This window comes from Herpailurus yagouaroundi, unplaced genomic scaffold, assembly GCF_014898765.1.
Source record: "Herpailurus yagouaroundi ecotype Mexico unplaced genomic scaffold, PumYag 530, whole genome shotgun sequence".
In the NCBI taxonomy this organism is placed as follows: domain Eukaryota; kingdom Metazoa; phylum Chordata; class Mammalia; order Carnivora; family Felidae; genus Herpailurus; species Herpailurus yagouaroundi.
In genome coordinates this window covers 4,146,357-4,171,510 of record NW_024412747.1, presented here as the reverse complement: position 1 = coordinate 4,171,510, position 25,154 = coordinate 4,146,357, and the positions used below count along the sequence as shown (strand labels likewise).

The following is a 25,154-nucleotide window of genomic DNA, read 5'->3' as shown; positions in this document are numbered from 1 at the left end:
TCAAGCAGCATGGTTTTGGCAAAAAACTGACACAAAGATCAGCGGAACAGAAGAGAGAGCTGAGAAATAAACCCACACACATACAGTCAATTAATTTACAGAAGAGAAGGCAAGAATATACAATGGGGGAAAAGGACAGTCTCTTCAATAGATGGTGTTGGGAAAACGGGACAGCCACATGCAAAGGAATGACACTAGAACACTACCTTGTACTATACACAAAAATCAACTCAAAATGGATTAAAGACATGAACATAAGACCTGATCCCATAAAACTCCTAGAAAAAAATGGGTAGTAAGCTCCTTGACACTGGTCTTGGCGATGATTTTTTGGATTTGAAACAAAAGCAAATGCAACAAAAGCAAAAATAAACAAGTGGGACCACACTGAACCACAAAGCTTCTGCACAGCAAAGGAAATCATTGACACAATGAGAGGGTGACCTATGAATGGGAGAAAATATTTGCAAGGAGTTAATATCCAAAATATATAAAGAACTCCTACAATTCAATAGCGAAACTCCAAATAATCCAATTAAAATATGGGCAGAAGATCTGAACAGACACGTTTCCAAAGACAACATGTAGGCAACAGATACATGAAAAGATGCTCCACATCACTCACCGTCAGAGAATGAGGTTATCCCCTCACACCAGTTAGACTGGTGACTACTGTCAGAGAGACAAATAGAACAAGCGTGTTGACAAGGATGTGTAGAAAAGGGAAACAGTGGCTGTAGCCACGGTGGAAAACAGTATGGAGGGTCCTGAAAAAAGTAAAAATACGACTACCCTACGATCCGGTAATTCCACTCCTGGGTATTCATCCAAAGGAAATGAAAACACTAACTTGAAAAGATATCTGCGCCACCATGTTCACTGCATATTATTTACAACAGCCAAGACGTGGAAGCAACCTAAGTGTCCGCAGGTGAACAGATGAAGAGAATGTGATGCGCACACATGCACGCACATGCGCACACAGAGGAATATTATTCAGCCATAAAAAGGAAGGAAACCTTGCCGTTTCCAACATGGATGGAACTTGAGGTCATCATGCGTAAGTGAGGTAAGTTAGACAAAGACAAATACCGTATGATTTCACTTATATGTGGGACCTAAAATTTTTTTAAAAAGCCAAAAACAAAACACTGAGCTCATAGATGCAGAGAACAGATGGGTGGTTGCCAGAGGCAGGGGCTGGACGGATGCGCAAAACGGCAGAAGGGGGTGAAAAGGTACAAATTTCCAGCTATACAATAAATAAGTCCTGGGCATGTAATCATGTGCGGCACGGTGACCACAGTTAATAATGCTGTAATGTGTATCTGAAGATGTCTAAGAGAGTCTACCTTAAAAGTTCTCATCACAAGAAAAAAAAAAAACGGAACCGTGGAGATGGCCGTGAAGTAGGCTTAGTGAGACCATTTTGCAGTACTGAATCATTATGTTGTACAGCCGAAACCAATACGTTATATGTCAATTACATCTCCATTAAAAAAAAAAAGACTGGCTTCTGAGCTGAATGAAATGCTTACATTAAAGGAAACAATGTCTCTAATAACTGAGATGTGCTCTGGGGTTGAAGCTGGTAAAATCAATACCTTAAAACAATGTATCAAGTGGCCAAACACAAAAAAAGCTGGTGAAGAGAGAAATCTGGCAATGTAGCAATGTCCAGTGGGAGAAAGACACAGGAATTGGAAGATATAAAGCATCCTATCACATCCTACCTGAATGAGCCACGTCCCATTGTTGTAATCGAATTCAATGATCAAACCAAGCAAGCACCGTTCAGATTTGGGTTTTTTGGTGCCTGAGATCCCAGTTAGGAGATCCCCAGGTAGGGGTCATGACTTTCAAATTAAATAAGCTAAAACCCATTCAAGATGAATGAATGGACATTCTGGTTTACAAACTGGTCTTCTGTGAATTTATTCAGTGTCACTCAGTGAGAATCTGATCGTCTCCGAGTGAGCTAACTGGAAGGTCAGGACTAGACCTGAGAGCTAACTGTGAGACCCCTGGCAACAGGAGGCTGCTCTGGGTTAATCATGTGTCTTTTTCCTGGCAAAATAGTCTCTTGCCCTCAGTGTACTTTCCTCTAAAACTTCAATAGTGATAAAGTTTGGAAGAACTGATACCAGATCTGTTCAGGAGAAAGAACTGATAGGATTTAGTGAGTGCCTGAATATGAGAGTTGAGGATACATCCCACAATTCTGGTTTGGGTGCCTTGGAAAAAAGATACTAGTACCCAATACTGAAAATACAGGGAAAGAGGAGAACAGATGGGATGGAGATGACATTACAATAATAATAATAAATTGTATATATTATTACTATTATGACATCACCATTAGAATGCCCCTGGGACATTCATGTGGAGAAGTTCAGCTGGCAGAAGTATGTACCTAAGAGAAATGTGGGCTATAGTTGGATTTAAGAGCCATTAGCAAACAGGTGGTGATGGATAGAGTTTGCCTTGGAAGAAGGAGTAAAACAAACAGAAAGCTGGGTATCAAATCCGAACGATTAAGAGCAAAGCGAGAGGGGCACCTGGCCGGCTCCACTGGTGGAGCGTGAGACTCTTAACCTAGGGGTTGTGAGTTTCAGCTCCACCTTGGGTGTAGAGATCACTTAAAATCTTTTTTAAAAAGAGGAAAACGAGGTAGGAGATAATGAAGTCCCCAGGGAAGAAGGACTGGGCCGGATGTGGCTTCACCAGAAGCACGTGTATCATATAAGCAAAGAGAAAGATGCAGTCAGGTAAGCTAAGGACAGAAAGTGTGCCTTGGAGTTGGGTCCCTGGAATCTTAGTGACTGCAGTTTCAGATGAACCATATCCTAACTAAAAGCTATAATGACCAAATAAGAACGCTTCTCCTTGAAGCTGCATATCTGGAAACTATGACAAAACGAGTGGTTCTCTGTCCTGTCCGCTCAACGGACACTTGACGTTTATGTGCCTTGCTGTTTCCTGTGGCTCCTGTTGGCACCCAAGGGCACCCCCGGGATCGGGTTATGGTAACAACAGCAACAGTGCGGACTACACTGAGGACTTGCCAGAACAACTCATTGGCCCCCAAAACGATCCTGCTTCATTCGCTGAACTTCCACAACCCTGCAGTTACCAGGGAAGCAGGGAGCTGTGTGTTCTCCCCCTTGGCCGCACCTGTTCCTCCTCCACGTCACAGCTCAATTTCTACCTCTGGCTTCTCTCACATGCCCTCCCGGCTCTGATACAAAGGAATCAGAAAGCCAGGGATCTCTTCAGATGAGAAACAACTTGTTTATGGCAATTCCCTGCAAAAGCCCTAAAACCCAAACAGGAGCTAGGAAAAACAGCATGGCGTAAGTTGGAAAAGTGAGATCTCGTACGTCATCTCACCCATAATGCTAGCACGCTCTCTACAACCCCTTTTCCGTGTTAATTCTTTTCTGTCCTGTTTCTAACTTCCCATCCAAACCAACAGATGGGCTTAAATCTATAGCATTTTTGCACCTGTAAAAAACTTTAACAATTTTCTTACGGACTGGAGAAATGATTACAGCCAAAGAACTTCAACTTTCATAAACAGGAAGTGTGTAAGTACCCAAACTGCTAACAATTATGTCTCTAGTGACTCAGGTGAACAAAAATAGTCTTTTCATTGAAATTAGTTTCAGGTTTCAACTCCACTATTAACGAAAATACGAAATTAGAGAAATATTTGAAGAGAAGCAGATAGCAGTCTCCATTTAAATTTGTGACTCCCACTGAGATTTATGCTTTAGTGAGTCACACAATGAAGACATTACAGGAGACCTGCTTACTTGACAAGCTCTACTGCTGACACGTTACTCCAGGAGACTCAAGTGTGGAGGGAATAAGATGATGAACAAATCATCTTCTACTCTCTCGAAAATGGCACAAATGATGTTTTTCTTCTGTCATTCTGTGCTGATGATATGCAGGCAAACCATTCATCGCTATCGTTTTTCCTGTGTTAATAAGCCTAATTAGGCTTGAAGCAACATAAATGAGTATCTATGCACAATTAAACGTGATTTCAACAAAAACAGGAGTTTGTGTAAAAGGACAGAATTTTTAAAGAGTGTTTTGTTTTTATAAAGCTGATATATATTTATTACAGAACACTTAGAAAATACACAAAAAGAAGAAAATAAAAGTCATCCATAATCCTACCTCCTCACCACGAGGTATAGCCACTGTTAAATAACTGCATGCTTAAAAAAAATTTTTTTTAAGTTTATTTATCTTAGAGAGAGAGAGAATGTGTCAGCGTGAGCCAGGGAGGAGCAGAGAGAGAGAGAGAGAGAGAGAGAGAGAGAGAGAGAGAGAGACAGAATCCGAAGCAGGCTCCAGGCTCCAAGCTGTCAGCACAGAGCCTGATACGGGCTCGAACTCACAAGCCGTGAGATCATGACCTGGGCCGAAGTCAGACGCTTAACCAACTGAGCTACCCAGGCGTCCCATGCATGTTTTAAAAGAAAAAAATGTTACTTAGAAGTAGTGAAAAGTAAAAAGTCAATTTTGCTTGAACCTTAAAGTGACAAGGATCACCAGGCCATGGAGATGAAAAATCTTTTTTTTTTTTTTTTTTTTTAAATCTTAACTAAGATGGCCACTCACCATCCCAACATTTAGTGCCTATTGCTAGATCACCATCCTGACCTCAAGCCAGTTTTTATTTCGAAAAACTTCAAAGCTACAGCAAAGTTGAAATTAACACCCAAATCACCTAGACTCACCAGGCGTCAACATTTGGCCACATCTGCTTTATCTCTGTTTACACATGCATTTTTTTGTTGTTTGCTGTTGAAAAACTTCAAAATGTGGACATCATGACATCCAACATGTATTTCCAAAGAACAAGGACATTCATTCTAACAGAAAGTAGTAATTTTTGTGGACTAATAAAAATTCTTAATTCCTTCCAGCTGACCAAGATAATGGGCCAGACTCCATAAAACTGATTAGCCTGAAGTATCAAAGCTTATTTTCTTCCTCTTTGCCCCACACTGTGACTCCCTCCTCTTTTTGTTTTTTAAAATTTATTTATTTGGGAGAGACAGAGACAGTGCATGCAGGGGAGGGGCAGAGAAAGAGGGAGAGAGAGAATCCCAGGCAGGCTCCGTGCTGTAAGCGAGGAGCCCAATGTTCCTTTCATGAACAGGACAGTCCCTACAACAAAGAATTATCTGGCTCAAACTGCTGATGGTGGCAAAATTTAGAAACTCTTTAAGAGGAAGGGGTCAGGGGTGCCTGGGTGGTTCAGTCGGTTAAGCATCCTACTCTTGGCTTTGGCTCAGGTCTGATCTTATGGTTAGTGGCTCGAGCCCCACATCGGGTTTGCTGCTGTCAGCCTGTCAGCACAGAGCCCGGCTTCAGATCCTCTGTCCCCCCCACTCCCTCCCTGGCTTGTGCTCTCTCAAAAATAAATAAAAACATTAAAAAAATTAAAATAAACAAATAAATAAACACAAACCAAAGAATGGCTTCCTCAAAAGCTGAGATCTAATACGTAGCATAGCTAAGCCACTACTCTTAATTAGAAGATACCTTTTACGGTACATCATGTAACAAAGAAAAAAGTTCATATATGAAATTAGAAGGAATACAAGGACACAGGAAAACAGGCATTCTCATATAATGCTGATGATGACTCAAACTGATACAAACTGCTAAGCTGCCCTCCAGAAAGAAATCGTATGCCTCAAAAATTCGTAGAAAGTCCAAACCAACAACTTACTCTAAGAAAATAACGTTACGTACACCAAAGAGGAAGGAGCATGAGGATGCTTGCTACTGGCTGTTGTGTAACACTGAGAAATTGGAAATTTTTTCCCAGTGCATTTTAGTTTCGCTTTTATTTAAAATGTTTTTAAGCCGAAGTTCATGTACAGGTGAAATGAAGGAGATCCCTTTCACATCTACAGAATTTACATAGATAGTTCCAACTACTTGTACTTAACTCGAAAGATCCACAGCGTACTGTAAGATGTGTTGCAAAAGTAAACAGAACCCACAAGACCAGTGGTAGGAAAATGTCTCTTGGTTAGCCTGCAGAACCGATCAGCTGTCTAGCTTCCACGTTTTAGCTCGCCTTTGACGTTGCGGCATGAACTCTACGGGAGATCTAAAGTGACTCCCAGAGATGCCTGGGAAACTGATCCCTACCGTGCTTCCAAAGCACAGAACTGAGGAATAGACTCAGAACAGACTGAACCAGCCTGGAAAGGCCGAAGCTGATGGATGAGCGATCTGTTCGTGTCCAACCATGCAAGGCTCAGCAGCCAAACTGTGGCTTCACTGCAGGACTGATGAGGCGCTTGCCAGGCGGGTGAGGGGATCTCTAGAACACATGTGCTTAAGACTGGACCTAGAAGGATCTAGAAGGGGACAGCTCTTTTCAGACATGTTCCATAACCTGGGGAGCTTTATTCATCTTGGAATTGTGGCCGATTTCTCTGCAATTATCCTGTCTGCACTCACCACCCCCATCTTTAGGTTAAGTAAACTACCTGACTTATTCAAATAGTGTCTGCATCTGGTGTTTCCATCAGCTGGTACCTATTATTATCCTTTGGCATTAAAACAGTCATGCCGTACTCTGCTAAATAAACCATGGTAACATGAATGCTTTCCGAAGAGTGTGGTTTGGCAGCCCCTGGGGCATCCTGGAGCTCCGTGGCAGTCCGATGCAGAGAGCCACATCTCTGTACATAATACACGCACTGCGGTAGCTTCACCTACACTCTGGAGAGCTGTCCTCATACAACAAAAAACAGAGTGCCTGTCTCTGCAGAACGTAACCTGGCCTACGAAGGACTGAACTGGTATCACAGCCTCTTCCTTATCCCCCATACCTCGGGCAAGATGAACTGCTCCACAGGCTTGTACCACAGCTTGTTCACCTGCACACCACAGCTCGGAGGACTAAAACGGGCCACGAAGAGGGCCTCCTACGAATGGGGGGGAGGGGGAGGAGGAGGCAAGAAATAGGAAAAAAACAAAAAGAAAAGACTTCATGTTAGTCCATCTGCAGCAAGTCTGCAAACATCTTCTGTCTTGGTCAGCATAATTCTCGATGGCCCAGCCACAGTTAATACAGGTCTCCTGTCATTTAGACATCATTTGCGTTTTCCAGTGAAATCATGGTTATTAAATAGATATTTAAGATAACGAAAGTTGTCATGAAGTTCTAAAACACTAACTAGGGGCGCCTGGATGGCTCAGTTGGTTAAGCATCCGACTTCAGCTCAGGTCATGATTTCGCGGTTCCTGAGTTCGAGCCCCACATCAGTCTCTGTGCTGACAGCTCAGAGCCTGGAGCCTGCTTTAGATACTGTGTGTCAGCTCTCTCTGCCCCTCCTGCACTCATGCTGTCTCTCAAAAATAAATAAACATTTAAAAAAATGTTAAAAAAATCCGAAAGTAATCCTAATTTCTAGATCAGGATAACAGTGGAATCCAGAGACCTGCTGTTTTAGTTATGTGTTTTGAGTTTTTGTATCAGTGAAACTTAACCACAATAAAACATAAACTCCCATACCTGAGTCATTTCATAAAGCTCTCTCACTGTAATCATAATGGCTGGAATCATTAGTAGGATTTGTTCCCTCCTGCTTACATTTATGTAATTAAGCACATTCACTAACTACAGATTCTTTAGAAAAGGCAGGAATAGGACAAAATGCAAAAAAAATAAATCTAATCTTAAATTGATTTACATATTTACTGGTTGCTCTCTAACACCGTATCTGTTACTAACAATTAACGTTCAAAATAATACAAAAGTAAGTTTAATGATGTCTAAAAAAACTGAGGTCTTCTATAGATAACAATTCTATAGATAACAATTATGAACACTGGACAAAACCAAAAAAAAAAAAAAAGATCTGAAGGCATTGGAATGTGAACAGGCTGAAACTGGAGGAAAATCAATGCTAGGAAGTATGGCACATTAAAAAAAAAAACACATTTTTTAAATGGTTCTTAGTCTGAAGGCACACCTTGCAAGGGCAACTAGAAATTCTAATTAAAAACTGCCATTATTCTGGTTGAAAAAAATCAAAGGACAGAGTTGGGATAAACACACCAGCTACAAAGTGAGGAAAATCCTGAAAAGTAAAGGGTCAAAAAGAGAGAATCCTAAATTCTTCATATAAATTCTGCCCAAATCTGTGGCTGACTCAGAATCATGACAGCCACATTCAAAATGGAATCCAAGTAGCCCATCAAAGTCCCAAAGAACTGAACAGAGATTTCAGCTGCTGCCCATTGCAAAGGAGAAAAAGTCTAAAGTCTCTCTCAGCCAATGTAGCTGCCTGGCTAAAACAAAACAAAACAAAACAAAAATCAACACTCTGCATGGAATATATTTGGATCCAGAGATCCTGCAATGAATTATTCACAGTATCTAGGATATAATCCAAAGTTACTTGAGAAAAGATACACAAGGAAAATGTTATCCATGCTCAAGAGAAAAGATGATAATCAATGAAGACAGATTTCAACATGATTCAAATACTAGAATAAACAGACAGTATTTTAAAGCCATTATTATAACTAAGGTCAAAGCTGCAAAGAAAATATGGTCAAATATGAATGAACAGGAAATTTCAGAGAAATAAAACTACAAAAGAGAGTTAAAGGGAAATTCTAGAACTGAGAAGGACAATGTCTAAAATAAATTCACTGGCAAGGCTTAACAGCAGATTTGAGATGCCAGAGAGTCAGTGAATTTGAATACAGATTAATGGAAATGATCAAATCTGAAAAACAGAAAAAAGGTCTAATATACATGTAATCGGAATCCTGAAATCAGTGGAGAAATGGGGTTGAGCAAAATTTTTTGAAGACGTAATAGCTGAAGGTTTCCCAAATTTGGTAAAAGACAAACTTACAGATTCAAGAAAGTTGGCAAACCCTAAGCAGAATAGACACAAAGAGAAAGCCACACCAAAGTGCAACACAATCTAGCTGCTTTTAAAACCAAATATAAAGAGAAAATCTTCACAGCAGCCAGGAAAAGCAGGCAAAAACCACATAACATACATCCTCCCGGGGGCAGTACGAAAGCTAGTTGGCTGAACACCAGACACAATGGAGGCCAGAAAATACTGAGCTGACATCTTAAAAATATTGAAGAGAAAAAAAATCAATCCATAATTTCTATATCCAGAAAATATTCCATAAGAAAAAAAGGAGGGGGGAGGGACAGAATAAAAGCAAAATAAAAACATTTTCAGAAAAATGAAAACTAAGCAAATTCATTACCAGTAAACTTGCATATTCAGGAAACTTCAACATTCAGGAAGGAATGAAGAGCACCGGATAAGGTAAATATGTGTGTGGGCAAATATAAAAGATTATACCTTCTCTAAATTACTTTCATACACATTTAACTGTATTTTTTTTTTTTAATGTTTACTTGTTTTTGAGAGAAAGATAGAGGGACAGTGCGAGCCGGAGAGGGGCACAGAGAGAGGGAGACAGAATCCAAAGCAGGCTCCAGGCTCTGAGCTGTCAGCACAGAGCCTGCTGCAGGGCTTGAACACACAAACGGTGAGATGATGACCTGAGCCGAAGTCGGATGCTTAACCGACTGAGCCACCCAGGCGCTCCCACATTTAGCTGCTTAAAGCAAAAGTTGTAACGCTGTATTGTTCTTATATTTTACATGAAAGGGTACACATTAATTTTAACAACAAAGAAAAGTTTAAGATGTGTATTATAGTCTTTCCGTCAACCACACACACGCAAAAATAGTAATACAAAGACTGTAGCTGAAAGGACAACAGAGAAATTAAAATGGAATTCTAAAAAATATTCAAACCCAAAGTAGGCAGGAAAAGAGGAACAGAGAAATGAAAAACAGTGGAACAAACAGAAAACAAATAGCAAAATGAAAAACAGAAATCTAACCACTTCAAGAGTTGCATTAAATGTAAATGGATAAACACTCCATGTAAAAAAGTAGAGATTCTCAGACCGGATAAAAAGGAAGACCCAACTACATGCTATCCTCAAGAAACACAATTTCTAGCAACATAAAAAAAAAAAAAAAAAAAAAGATATATCTTGACCAAGACGAATAGGAGGTTGGCTTAACATTTCAAAACCAAAAAATGTAATTCATCCCACTAACAGAATAAAAAATAAATAAGAACCCTGGAAACATTCTATATGCCCACTATCAGGAGAACAGAAAACATATTGCTGGAATACAACTCAGAAAAAAAAAAAAAAAGGAAAAGTGATGGGGCGTTGGGTGGCTCAGTTGGCAGAATTTGCCCTCTTGGTCTCAGGTCTCAAGCCCCACATTGGGCATAGAGCTCACTTAAAAAAAAAGTAAAAGGGAAGGGAAAATTCACTAATACACACAAGAACATGTATGGGTTACAAAAACATTCTGAGTGAAAAAAGCCTTACACAGGAGAGTACTTTTTGATTCTATTTACATATAAAATCCTACAAGAGGCAAAACTAGTCAATGGTAACAGAAAAGAAAAAAAAAAAAGGCTACCTCTAGGAAAGGGACAAGGGGACAGGAGTTTGGTTTACACAACCTTATGCAGTTTAAACTGACTGAGGGGTGCCTGGCTGGCTCAGTCGGAAGAGCACGCTACTCTTGATCTCGGGGTCGTGAGTTACAAGTCCCATGTGGGGTGTAGAGATTTCTTAAATAAACTTTAAAAAAGTAAATAAATAAAAATTAAAAACCACAAACAAACATTAAAGTCTAATTAATGACATGTATGCTGAAGTGTTTAGGGCCAAAGTGTACTGATGCCTGACATTGACTCTGAAATTCAGTAAGGAAAAAAAAAAAGATCGAGAAACAACTATGTACATGATAAAGCAAATGCAGCAAAATATTAACTACTGTAGAAATTAGGTAGATACATGGGTGTTCACTATAGAATTCTGCCAAGATTTCTATAGTTTAAAACCCACAAATGGATCTTTTCAAATGCAATTCCTCATTGACATACTCCTTCAGATATGCTCTGTGAACAAATCAGATTTCCCCACATATCAGGAACACAGTAAGCCCAGCTGTTTTAAACTTTCATTCCCTCTACATCCTCATTACTAAAGACCTTTGAAGCAGCTGTCAGCCTTGCATTATAGCGACAGACTTTCAGGCTTGGAACAGAGACAATAATACTCGCTTATACCTCAGAGTCCCAAAGTTTTTACGTTCACTATCAACTTTTGTAATTCCTTAGGCTTTAGGGGATTTTCGGTTGGGAATTTCTAATCTGGTCCAATTTTTTTCTTTTCTAGATACAAGACGTTTCTTATCCATTGGTATTCTCTTCCCAAACCAGCATATTAATATATTATGCTATCGTGTATCCAATTAGTAAGGGAAGTCTTCTAACCACAGGTAATTATGTAGTCTCCCAATCTGCTATATGCCATGAGGAAAAAGCTGGTGTTTTTTAAAAAGAAAACTGGGGGAAATTTGTAAAAAAAAAAAAAAAAAAACCAAAACAGTGCATACCTCTTGTTCTGCCTGATAAAGCTTGACAGTGATGTTCCTCTGGAAACCCACATCACTGGCGTCATAAAACACCCCAAGACTGGTAATAACAATCGGGTAGAGGACTCGGAAGGTCACGCTGACAACCTGGTCCTCAGAAATTCCTGATGAGGTGTCTTCAGAAAGACTGAATGCCTCGATTTCCTGGTTCAAAACTAAGGATGTAAGGAGAAAAGGAGTTTTACGTAACCAAAGAAATATAATCTTATAATTCACAAATGACAGTAATTAAAAAAACTCTCCAGAAATATGGCTGCTTCCAGGAACAAAAACAAACTTATTTTGAAATTTAAGAATGAAGTTCTCACCCACATCTTGGTAAAATATTTAATCATCAGAACAACTTTAGTAAGTTTTTGTATACACATGTGGGCATATATATGTCCAAACGCCACAGAGGAATATTATCAAAGGCATCTATCTATTAGGAAAGGTTGGATAAACAGGGATATTAAAACCGTTACCTAATGCACTCATAAATAATGAGAAAATTTAGTCTTGCTCTGCAAATTCCAAAATTCCTATTTCTTGCTGGGCAATTTAAAATATTTGTGATGTCGCTGGGGTGCCGGGTGGTTCTGTCAGTTAAGCACCCGGCTTCGGCTCAGGTCATGATTTTGCGATTCGTGAGTTTGAGCCCCGCGTCGGACTCTGTGCTGACGGCTCACAGCCTGAAGCCTGCTCAGATTCTGTCTCCCTCTCTCTCTACCCCTCCCCCACTAGCACTCTGTCTCTCTCTCTCTCCCTCAAAAGTAAATAAACATGAGAAAAAAAACTAAAAAATAAATAAAAAATAAAAAAACAAAATACCTGTGATGTTGTAAGACAAAAGTACTTGAAATCACTTCCAGTAACGCTGAAAAACCCTATGCAATACTGGTAAAAGAGGAGCACATCACACACAGTAAGCATTTCATCACACCCCATGCACCAGGCCCCATCACGCTTACGTCTTCACAACTGCTACGTCGTATGGCATTATCTGGCATCGTGGGTTACGATACTGAGGCCTGGTGATTTCAGTGACTCACTCAAGGTCACAGAAAGTGGCAGAGCCAGGAATCAACCCCAGGTTTATTGACTTTGAACTCAGTGCACTTTATACTCCCTGGTCTAAATCAAAGCCAAAAACTGTCCTTTTCAAATAGCATTTTTAATTACCATAAATGAATCAGGCCCGATTACATGAAGGAGTTCACATGGCTGAGAACATTGGTGCCACTTTGTGAAGTAATATAAAGACCTATTCTACAAGATTTTCTCAAAGTCCTTTGTATCTTTTAGAGCTGTGGCTTTCCAATTTTGCTGCTCACACAACCCCATCAGTTAAACACATTTGTATACACACTCATATATTTACTTACAAAATATACACATATATTACTGTTACCAGTGTGCTCAGTCTTTATAAATATTACGTTTTATTTTCAGTTAAATAGAAATTCAGTCTTCTTCTGACACCCAGTGGATCATTTGGATCCCTACCTAAGAATTTCTAGAATGCTCTTTTACACTTAACAGATGCTCAATAAAATGTGACTAAGTGGAATCAATTGCTCCTACCCAATTACATACATGAGCAGGAGGGTGAAAAGGGAGGATACACTTTTTATCACGAGCTGGGCAAACACTGGCCAGGGAGTCTAGAAGCTAAATAAACTGGATGACGGCAGAAGTTTTTCTTTTTCATACACTCAGTAAATTTAAGATATTCAAAATATAAGCATGTATGTTAAAGGCCAACAGGTTAAGCATATTACAACATAATTACATATCTATTTAAAACAGATGGACCTTGGACTTCAGGCTACCTAGACACAAGAAACTATGTTGCTTTGATAATGTTATTAATCAACTCTTCTACACAGCCAGAGTATCATGATGATGATTAGTGCTCATGATGACCTTAAGGTATTAAAATAAACCTAAATGCTGTCTGAGTCATCAAAAACGATAAAATTAGATTCAATATAAATTTAGTTACTCATATTTTCTAAAAATTTGTAAGCTAAGTATTACATATATGAAAATCTTCTATTAATCGACAGCTCCATTCTTTTACTATTAATGAATAGTAACCCTTAAAATAATAAAAGCCTGGTTAATTTAAGGTGAGATTTTTAAAAATTTGATTTGGTTTTGGATTTCAAATGTAATTCGTTCTAGGCTACTCTTACATCATCGGTAATACATTTTATTAGGTTCATGGTCCCTCTGGGACTACAGTGCAAGCGAAGGGACCTTCTCTCCAGAGAAACACAATTGCCCATGAAATTGTAATTGCAACATTAACTAAAAGATTGGGAGTGAGAAACCTTTGCTTTACGCTACAGACCTGAAAATACGGTACAATTTATTTAAAAAGCTGATTGAAACTGAACTTTATAAAAGGCAGGTTCTTTAAAATAAAATTAACTACCTACTACGTCCCAGGAACTATTCTAAATATTATACGTATATACCAACTTATTTCATCCAGTCAGTCCCTATGAGGTAAGAACTTTCATGTCCACTTTATGGATGATGAAACTGAGGCACGGGGCGCCTGGGTGGCTCAGTCTGTTAAGCGTCCGACTTTGGCTCAGGTCATGATCTCATGGTTTGTGGGTTCGAGCCCTTTGTCGGGCTCTGTGCTGACAGCCCGGAGCCTGGGGCCTGCTTTGGATTCTGTGTCTCCCTCTCTCTGCCCCTCCCCAGCTCGCTCATTCTCTCTCTCAAAAATGAATAAACATTAAAAAAAAGGAAACTGAGGCACAAAACGGGTAAATAATTGACCAAAGGTCACACCTAGAAAAGGCAGAGCCTAGATTTAAAGCCATGAAGCCAGACTCCAAAGCCCACACACTTAACTATCGCTACCTATAAAAGCGAGGTGTATATAGTCATACAGGTTTGACAAATCTCAAAATACCAGAAGTCATAATCAGCACATTTAAGACTGAAAAGTTTAATCTTCCTTAGAAACACAGCTGAAAATAGGAAATGTGGATTAAGAAAGATAAACTGTTATACAATCCACAATTACCTAAAATCGGTTCCCTGGTAACAAAGGGAACCCAATCAGGACTATCTCTCTGCCTCATTAGAACTCCCAGAAATCTTGAACTATAAGGAATGCGAAATATTACTCATATTTAAAATTTTGGGGGGCACCTGGTGGCTCAGTTGGTTAAGCGTCCAACTTGAGCTCAGGTCTGATCTCACTGTTTATGCGTGCAAGACCCGCATCGGGCTCTGTGCTGACAGCTCAGAGCCTACAGCCCCCTTCGGATTCTGTGTCTCCCTCTCTCTCTGACTGTCCCCTGCTCCCACTCTGTCTCTCTCTCTCTCTCTCTCAAAAACAAACAAATGTTAAAAAAAATTTTTTTTTAATTTTTTTGCCATTTCTTTCTTTTGCAGAAGCTTAGACAATAATCCTAAGAGAAAGCCGATTCACAGTATTTGTACCAAGGTCACTCTAACTCGACAAGACAGTGAAGTGAGCAGTTATCTCCAAGTCCAAGATTCCGTTATTCAGTACTTATCTAGGTGTGAGGAATCTCCAGATGCATCTGAATCATGCTGAGCAGCTAACTCTCCTGGATCCTGAAGTTATGTATATCTATAAAGACTCCTCACAGATACCAACAGTGATCAGTCAACTGTCAAAAAAGAGGAAAGCTACACTTGGATGAAAGCTGAATTTTAGTCTGCTAAATAAAAATGGACCACGGGGCTAGGGAGCTTAGCAGCTTTTCGTCCACACCAGACTTGTACACGGAGTGACAGGGCTGAGGAAAAAGGCAACTCACCTGGATTCGTGATGTTGAGCAGTCGGCAGGAGTAAGGGTCTTCCCTGTCTTCCACGGGCACCTCACAGCCACGAGCACCTATTATGAACCTGACAAGCACACTGAGAGAGACGTTGGCATTAACATCAGATACTGATCTTTACTTTGCACACACACGTTTCTCACACCCATATCAGAGCTTTTGCTTTGAGACACGGGTATTTATGACGATTCACTCCAACTTTCCTTTTCTAGTCCAGCAAAAGAACCAGCAACCCAAAAGTCGCCAGCCACCAAGTGACTTCCGTGTAAGCCCTCTACTGTCGTGCTGTTTTAAAGCAAGTCTGAGTGTTTGGCCTGGCTGCCCGCAGACGCTCAAACCAGTTATGAGCAACTACAGTAAAGCCAGTTTCTCATGCCCCGACTCACAAACATATCTCTGTCTGCAATCTTCTTGACTTGCTTCCTTCTATGTCAGAAGGTATTCCTTTTGCTCCAGATCAGTCTGTCTATGCAAGAGGAGGTCCTCTCCTACACCTTTCTTCGCCGGTTACCTGTACCGTGTGGTCCCTTCCCTACACATTATAAATACGATGAAGTGGTTTTTTTGTGTTTTTTTTTTATTTTTTTTATTGTTTATTCATTTCTGACAGAGAGACAGCATTAGTGGGGGAAGGGCAGAGAGAGAGGGAGACACAGAATCCGAAGCAGGCTCCAGGCTCTGAGCTGTCAGCACAGAGCCCCACATGGGGCTCCAACTCATGAACTATGACACTATGACCTGAGCCAAAGTTGGACGCTTAGCCGACTGAGCCACCCAGGTGCCCTGACGAAGTCTTGGTATTAATTTCTGTATACCTGCCATCCCTTCCTTGGTCTCTACCCTTTCCTTTACAGTCCCACAAAGGAATTAACTAAAGTTGCAGGCTCTAATTTCTCATTTTATAAAACAGAGATTCTAACTTCGATACCCAACACTTACACTGAGATGTTTACCCCAATGTAGCCACCGATTCGCTGTTAAATCAACAGATGCTTTTCAACCCTTCAACCTGTGGTTCGATAGTGCTGGTCTCTGGACAGGGCTCTCTCCCCTCTGTTACACAGCCGGCTCAGTCCCCTCACTGGCTCTTCTTCCCCAGCTTGTCCGTGAGGGGAGATACTAAAGCGGGGCTTTGCCCTTGTCTCTTCTTGCTCTTTTTTGCTTGCTTTCCCTGGACACGGTTTACTCCTGAGGCTTCAACTGGCTTGAGAATGATTTCTGAATTAGCGTCTCTAGTTTGGACCCATCTTCTAAGTAAAAGATCCCTATATTCATTGGACACCTTCACCTAGATGGCCTAGAGGTGACAGGTGCTGGAGCCTGTGCCCACTGGCTTGAGAGAGCCAACCGCTAAACGTTTGGGAATTCTGTGGGCTGGTTATTAAGCCTGGCCTTTATTAAATTACATAAACTTACAATTAATACATTACATTAAAAACAAAGAGTTAATCATTTCTTAATTATTTCACTGTTATCTATGCTCTTGAGGTTATGTTTATCTATTCTATCCATGTGGTGGAAATATAATGGTGTGCTAATTAATACATACCTTCCCCAACTCTATGTTCAGAGATGTTGCATTAGTTAGTTCAAAGTGGTCACGGTGAGAGTATTTACACCATGGAAGGTAGCAAACACTACAAATAAGGGTTTTATTTATTGTTTTGTTGACTTTAAGTGACGGGAAGGAGAAAAAAGTAAATGTTGGAGGAAAATTTAATGCAGATTAAACTTAAAAATGTGCCATGTCTGTACAGATCAACGCAACAGGATAGAGAGCCCAGAAATAAACCCACAATTATATGGTCAATTAATCTATGACAAAGGAAGTGAGAACATCCAATGGGAAAAGACAGTCTCTTCAACAAATGGTGCTGGGAAAACTGGACAGCTACATGCAAAGGAATGAACTGGACCACTTTCGTATACCATACACAAAAATAAACTCAAAGTGGTTTAAGGCCTAAATGTGAGACCTGAAACCATAAAACTCCTAGAAGAAAACAAAGGCAGTAATTTCTCTGACATTGGCCATAGAAACATTTGTCTAGATATGTCTCCTCAGGCAAGGGAAACAAAAGCAAAATTAAACTACTGGGACTACACCAAAATAAAAAGCTTCTGCACCATGAAGGAAAAAAATCAATGAAACTAAAAAAAGGCAACCTACTGAATGGGAGAAGATATTTGCAAATGACATATTCAATAAGGGGATAGTATTCAAAATGTATAAAGAACTTACACAACTCAACACCAAAAAACCAAATAATCCAATTAAAAATAGTCAGAAGACATGAATAGACATTTTTCCAAAGAAGACATCCAGATGGCCAACAGACACATGAAAAGATGCTCAACATCACTCACCATACAGAAATGCAAATCAAAACTACAATGAGATATCACCTCGCACCTGTCAGAATGGCTAAAATCAAAAACACAAGAAACAAGTGTCGGCCAGGATGTGGAGAAAAAGGAACACTTGTGCGCTGTTGGTGGGAATGCGAACTGGTGCAGCCACTGTGTGGAGGGTCCTCAAAGAATTACTGATAGAATTACCATACGATCCAGGAATGCCACTATTGGCTATTTATCCAAAGAAAACAAAAACACTAATTTGAAAAGATATGTGCATCCCTATGTTTACCGCAGCCAGTATCAGTCCATGGAAACAACTCCAGTGCCACTGATAGATGAATGGATCAGGGAGATGTATAGATATACAATGCGGTATCACTGAGCCATAAAAAAAGAATGAACTCTTGCCATTTGCCACAACATGGATGGATCTAGAGAGTATAGTGCTAAGTGCAGTAAGCCAGAGAAAGACAAAACAGACTCTTAACTAGAGAAAACAAACTGGTGGTTACCAGAGGGAAGGTGGGGAGGGGGGACAGGTGAAATAGGTGAAGGGCACACTTATCGTGGGGCGCCTGGGTGGCTCAGTCAGTTAAACATCCGACTCCTAGTTTCAGCTCAGGTCATGATCTCACAGTTGGTGAGTTTCAGCCCCGCATCGGTCTCTGTGCTGCTGGTGCGGAGCCGGCTTGGGATTCTCTCTCCTTCACTGCCCACCTCTCAAAATAAATAAATAAACTTAAAAAATTTTTTTTCTTTAAAAAAGAGCACGCTGCTCATAATGAGCACTGAGTACTGAATGGAACTGCTCTATCTACTCTATCATACTCCTGAGATAATGTAACATTGTATGTTAATTATACTTGAATTAAAAATAAGTAAATAAAAATTAAAAGACAAAAGCTATGTGTTTGTAGCCATCCCACTGTGAATGGTACAAAAAATTGAGGAAATACTCTTCCACTGTCCAAAACCTGTTATCCGATTCAGCAAAGAAGCTGGACTCCTACTGACTGAGAGTAAACTTCCGGCACATACCTCAGTCGTCACTTTAGTTCTACTCTTAAAGGGAACGTTTATGTCAGAACTACACTCTTTTGTCAGCTGCAAGCATAAGTCAAGTCTAAAACAATAAAAGCATTCACAGGAGAATCTGCTGGCTACACGGCATTTGTAATAAAGAGTATCATACAAGTTACCCTGTCACTTGTGTGCTGTACATCCTTTATATCAACAAAACTTACAGGAAACATACGTGTACATGCAAACATACTCATTTCTCAGAGAGCCAGCTGGTAAACACTTACTAGCACACCACCGCCAGGAGCTACCACACACTCCACATACCCGCAGCGGACTTCTTTCCCATGACACCTGCTCTTCTCATCTGGCATTTTTCGGGTCGACCGATGCTTTCACTATTCTCATGTTAAAAGCTAGCAATCCTCCTCCTCCTCCTCCTCCCCCCACCTACTGACGTCATTTTCCTCGAAGGTCACGCTTTAGTTCAGCCCCTCGGCCTGTCCCCACGGCTGTTGTGCGTGACCCGGCCGCTGCCTACCCCTTGGTTCCACACCCGCCCTGCTCTCTTTACCTCATCATCCCTGTCTCTCCACCTCTCTTTCCTTCCCCAGCGCTTCACCTCACTCTTGCCCACAAGCCCCTACCCCACGTGTTCCAGCTACGTGGAACTGTTTGGGGTTTCCCAAACACTCCGGGCTGTTTTCTATCTCTTTATATCACGGCACATATAACATTTTATTACACTATTACATCTACTTCCTTCCATTAAACTTCCCCCATAAAGACCCAGGCTACACTGTGACTCTCTTTATATTCTACCACGAGCAGTACACTACCTCCGTGCAGAAGATACGTTGTGAAGTTGACAACTTATTTATTTTATTACAAAGGCTTGTAATTAAACAAGGTCCTGGAAATATATGTGGAGTCTGGCTCCTTCAGTGAAATGCAAGATTTGAAAGCAAGCCACAGAAATGCACGCACTTTCTTTTACTAATGGCCAATTAAGGCAGAGTACCATTTATAAACAACTAGCATTTAAAATAAGAGTGCAGGGGTGCCTAGGTGGTTCACTCGGTTGAGCGTCTGACTTCAGCTCATCACAGTTCGTGAGTTCAAGGCCCATGTTGGGCTCTGTGCTGACAGCTCAGAGCCTGGACCCTGCCTCGGATTCTGTGTCTCCCTCTCTCTCTGCCCCTCCCCCGCTCATAAGCACTCTCCCTCTCCCTCTCCCTCAAAAATAAAAAGATTATAATAAAAGTATACACAGAAATAAATTTGCTAATTAATTATATTTACCAAATTAGTTTTTTAAAGCCATCTTAAATACTCTTACCAGATCCATAAACTTACTCTGCCCCAGGAAGGAGTTTGGGCTAATATCTATTTTTATACAGCTATCCCATCATTTTTATAAAACAAATCACCAACCTACTAAATTTAAAGGAGGAATGCTATGATGACAAATTAATTACTGGTGAATATCTGAAGGTCAATTCTCCTCATGACATTTAGTTCTGAGTCATTCCCTCAATAGCTGTTGAGGGCCTTCCCCTGAGCCAAGTTAGGTTGCAGGTATCAGAAATACATCAGTGAAAAAAGCCAGTCCTTGTACTCATGAAACTACATTCTAACGGAGAAAGACAAACACTTTATATATATAAAGCTAAATATAATAAACATGTTAGTTGGTGATAAGTATTAGAAAGAAAAATAAAGTCAAGTAAGGGAAGATACAGAAAGGGGTTGGGTGCTATTTAATATGGGGCTGCTCAGGTGACATCTAATCTAAGCAGAGATCTGAAAAACCTGAGACCGGGGAACCATGAGGATATCCAGTGGAAGAGTGATAAAGACAGGGGAGATAGTAAGTGCAAAGGCCCTGAGGCAGAAGCACAATTAGTGTACTGAACCACGGTGATGGTGACCACTGTAGGGGAAGTAGATCTAGATAAGGTCAAAGGCCACAGTAAAGACTCAGTATTTCACTCTGAGAAATCAATAGGAGGCATATGAGCAGAAAACTGACACGATTTGACTAATTTTAAAAGAAGCACTCTGGCTGCTGTATGGAAAATAAAATACAGAGGATCAAAGGTAGATGCGGGAAATTCAGATAGAGGCTTCTGCAATCATCCAGGTGAGAGGCAGCGGTGGGCTGATGGTAAGAGGACTGGGGTGCGGAGAGCAGCGGTTAAGGTGGTCAGAGGCTGGATTCTGGAGGTGACGTAAAGGTAGCACCAAGAAAAGATGCTGATGGGTTGGATGTGGCATGTGAGAGAAAGAAGAAATGAAGATAACAACATTTTATTTTTAAAACTTCTATTTTCCTGATGCCTCAACATCCTCACAAACAGGCTATGAGCATTGTGCTCAGGTGACCCGACGGCAGAGTGACAAGGCTGGTCCCTGCCAAGAGTTCTCCCTCTTGCCCTCTCCTGACTGACCTAGTGACATTCTTTTTTTTTGAATATTTATTTATTTTTGAGAGAGAGAGAGAGGGAGGGATAGAGAGAGAGAGGAAGACACAGAATCCAAAGCAGGTTCCAGGCTCTAAGCTGTCAGCAGAGAGCCCGATGCAGGGCTCGAACTCACAAACTGCGAGATCATGACCTCGGCAAGTCGGGCGCTCATCTGACTGAGCCCCCCAGGCGCCCAGGGGTCATTATTTTCCGAGATGGGAAAGACTATGTAGGAAGTACAGGTTTTAGAGGAGGTTCTGATTAGTAGTGATGAGTCTGAGGCCTTTCATTTGCCACATAATGGGTTCTATTATCACTGAAATCATGAATGAAAGAAACTGGTCTTGAAAAAGAATGAAAGCTGCTATGCGTAAGATAGGAAATCTGTAAATGTTCACCGCCGATGATAAGAAAATTCTGCAGTTGTATAGCTACTCAGTCCCAAACATGCCAGCTTCATGCAATCCTGAAAGAGCTTCTGAGAACCAGTCATCACCTCAGTGTCCTCACATGACTAAGAGTTCAACCTCTTCCACTTACACTAGCTTCTCTTCCACTAGCCTCTCACTCTGTAACTTCAGAGGCTGGTCTCGCTGAGAAGACGAAGGCCTTGGGCTCCTAACCAATAACTAAGCCATCTAATATCAACAGATGTGCTACCAAAGGTCAACCCTGGAAGGGTAGTCAGGAAAAAGAGCATGGCATACCACACACACTGCAGATCACACGACTAAAAAAGACCACAGAACAGAAAAAAACTAAGTGCGTCTCTGGGAAGTTAGCAAAAAGCATATTCACACACAAACTTGTCTAAGCAGAGAACTCTTCTGACTAGAACCTTTTACAAATTACTGTTCTAAATCAAAGCAGAAACAAAGCAAAATAAAACAAACTAGGTATCTATAAATAGCAGGTATGTTAACCAATGAATATAGTCTCCCCCAACTATCTTTTGGCTAAGAGCCTCAGTTAAATTTACTTTTGTGGGACACCTGGGTGACTCAGTCAGTTAAGTGTCCGACTTCGGCTCAGGTCATGATCTCATGGTTCATGAGTTCGAGCCCCGCGTCGGGCTTTCTGTCAATGCGGAGCTCCTTGGGATCCTCTGCCTCCCTCTCTCTGCCCCTCCCTTGCTCATGTGCACACTTGCTCTCTCAAAACTAAATAAACAGTAAGAAAAATTTCCTTTTGTGACTCAGTTACATGGAGGGAAGGCAAAATGAAATGGCCATTTCTCCCAGGGAGAAAGGCCACAGGCCTAAATTAGCATCTCTGACCATCACCAAAGAAGTTTTTCACAACTCTTACTCAGTAAATTGGGCAAGGTGCCGACTAAGCAGACCTACCGTTGACTTAATGATGGATGTTGCATTAGATGCTTCAGCCAGGTGCTTCTTATCACATTTCGAAGTTCATGGTTATGGCGAGCTGACAACACACCAACTACGACATCATAGTGACTAGATTTCCATGGAGGAAATAAGGCCAATTGATCTAGAAATAAGCAACAATGAATTAGAAATGTCCTGTGTCAATTACTAAGTTCAGCACATAACATAAAAATTTTATTACAGAACGTATGTTCATATGTGTAGAAAATACAAAGGAATACAAAGAAAAAAATGTTTTTTTTAATGTTTATTTATTTTTGAGAGAGAGTGTGAGCAGGGGAGGGATTGAGAGAGAGGGAGACACAGAATCCAAAGAGGTTCCAGGCTCTGAGCTGTCAGCACAGAGCCCGATGTGGGGTTCGAACTGGGGAACCGTGACATCATGACTTGAACTAAAGTTGGGCGCTTAACCGAATGAGCCTCCCAGGCACCCCAAAGAAAAATTTAAAAAGCACCCAGAGATGTACCATCCAGATAACCACTCATAACATTTTGGTGCAGTCTTTTTGTCTTCCACACACATGGATGTACTTATGCTCACATAAGCACATAAATTCTTTAAAACTAACAAGATGTTCATGGTGAGAATTGGTTTGGAAAGACGCGAGAATCGGTTTGGAAAGGCACCATGGCATAAATCACGCAAGAGTCGGCAGTAAGAGTCTGTTAGGCCACAGGCAGAATCCTGGCTCTTTTTTATGACCTACAAAAGTTATTTAACTTCTTTCTTTTTTTATTACAGATTTTATTTTTTAATTTTTTTAAGTAATCTCTACTCCCAATGTTGGGACTCGAACTCATGACCCTGCGATAACAAGTCTTGTGTTCCAGTGAATGAGCCAACCAGGCACCCTGAAAAGTTAACTTCTTGAGCCTCAGTTTCCCTAACAACAAAGGGGTGCAGTAACTCTCATGGAAGTGTTGTAAAAATTAAATGAGATAATGTGTATAAAGGTCCTGGTTTGGTACCCAAATAGTAGGCACTCAACAGCGACCAAAAGCAACAACCACAACAAATATGTGCTTTCAAAGGTGAAAGCCTACGTTACCATCAGTTAATAACTTTGGGAAACGAATGCTGGAAGGTATCAGAACCCTTATTAACACCAATAAATTCCACAGCCGGCAGACCTTGTATCACTTGCTAAATATTCCAAAGAATCAAAGAGGAAGGCAATTATTTCCAGTGAGGCAAAAAACAATCAAGTGAGAAGTCATGCAAACGGCTCATTTTTTACTGCTGTAAGGTCTGATGGGCAGGATTACATTAAAAAAACAAAACAAACAACAACAACAAAAAAACAACACCAAAAACCAAAAACTGTCCTTAGAAAGAAGACAGCAGGGAAAGATCCTTTGTTTTTTGTCACCAGTTTCAAAGCTGGAGAGTTACAAGCTCATATATAGCTCTGATGAGGGATCCATTCTATCTCTTCCTCCAATGGTGGGAACTGATCCAAAATGTTTCCAAAAATAAATTCTTGAAGGCCAGAGATCTTTACTGTATGAAGTGCAATGTTTTTATATGCCACAGGACCTAGGTATTTAGTCAAAAGTCAACAAAAACATAATACTATTTTTTCAAAGGACCAATTAAAATAATATGAAGAAAATCTGGGGGACAGACAACAGGATATTTTAAGGATATTACCTTGAAACAATTCTAGGAATACAAGAATTTTTGTTAGGTTTCTAAAAAAAAAAAAAATCAATCTAAATGGAATAAAGATACTTGTTATTTTAGCCTACTGTGAATCCTGTAGTGAAATGAATTCTTTTTTAAAGGCAAGAATTTATCTTTATGTAAATCCAAATCTTCCTAGACCAGCTTGCTTATAATGGACATTTACTGAACACCTATAATGTACACCTATATGTAGAGAGTATCATTTTTTTTAATTTTTAAAGTTTATTTATTTTTGAGAGAGAGAGAGTGAAGGAGGGAGGGGCAGAGAGAGGGCGAAAGAGAATACTAAGTAGATTCTGTGCTGTCAGCGCTGAGCCCAATACCATGAACTGTGTGTGAGATCACGGCCTGAGCCAAAATCAAGAGTCAGATGCTTAACTGAATGAGCCACCCAGGAGCCCCCAGAGTATCATATTAATGCTCACAACCCCATGAGGTAGGTGGGGCTGGCTCCTTATTAAACGGAGAAGAGGCACAGAGAACTCAGTAACTTCTGCTAAGTCAAACAACTAGTAAACGACTAGGCTAAGGTTTAATCCCAGGCAATTTAACCCCATTCTTTTTCATTTGAAAAAATTTTTAATGTTTTTATTTATATTTGAGAGAAAGAGAGAGAGACACAGAGAGAGAGAGACAGAGCACAAGAGGGGGAGGAGCAGAAAGAGGGAGACACAGAATCCAAAGCAAGCTCCAGGCTCTGAGTTGTCAGCACAGAGCTTAACGCAGGGCTCAAAGTCATGAACTGCAAGATCGTGACCTGGGCCAAAGTCTGACTTTTTTTAAATTTTTTTTTAATGTTTATTTATTTTTGACATAGAGGGAAAGAGAGAGAGAGAGAGAGAGAGAGAGAGAGAGAGAGAGAG

The 25,154-nt window shown here is 40.5% G+C and overlaps 1 protein-coding gene across 4 annotated transcripts in view; it reads right to left on the bottom strand.

Moving 5' to 3' along the window:
• The window catches only part of B3GALNT2 (beta-1,3-N-acetylgalactosaminyltransferase 2), a 63,664-nt gene that overhangs the window by 26,895 nt on the left and 11,615 nt on the right, over positions 1 to 25,154 (bottom strand). For 3 of the 4 annotated variants that reach the window (XM_040464887.1, XM_040464886.1, XM_040464885.1), the window contains exons 2-5: positions 22,560 to 22,707; positions 15,349 to 15,449; positions 11,519 to 11,712; positions 6,873 to 6,968 (exon numbers count right to left, since the gene is read on the bottom strand). In XM_040464887.1, the coding sequence (XP_040320821.1) occupies positions 6,873 to 6,968; positions 11,519 to 11,712; positions 15,349 to 15,449; positions 22,560 to 22,707 (539 nt within the window). The remainder of the gene's footprint in view (positions 1 to 6,872; positions 6,969 to 11,518; positions 11,713 to 15,348; positions 15,450 to 22,559; positions 22,708 to 25,154) is intronic. The other variant, XM_040464888.1, reaches the window with a different exon arrangement.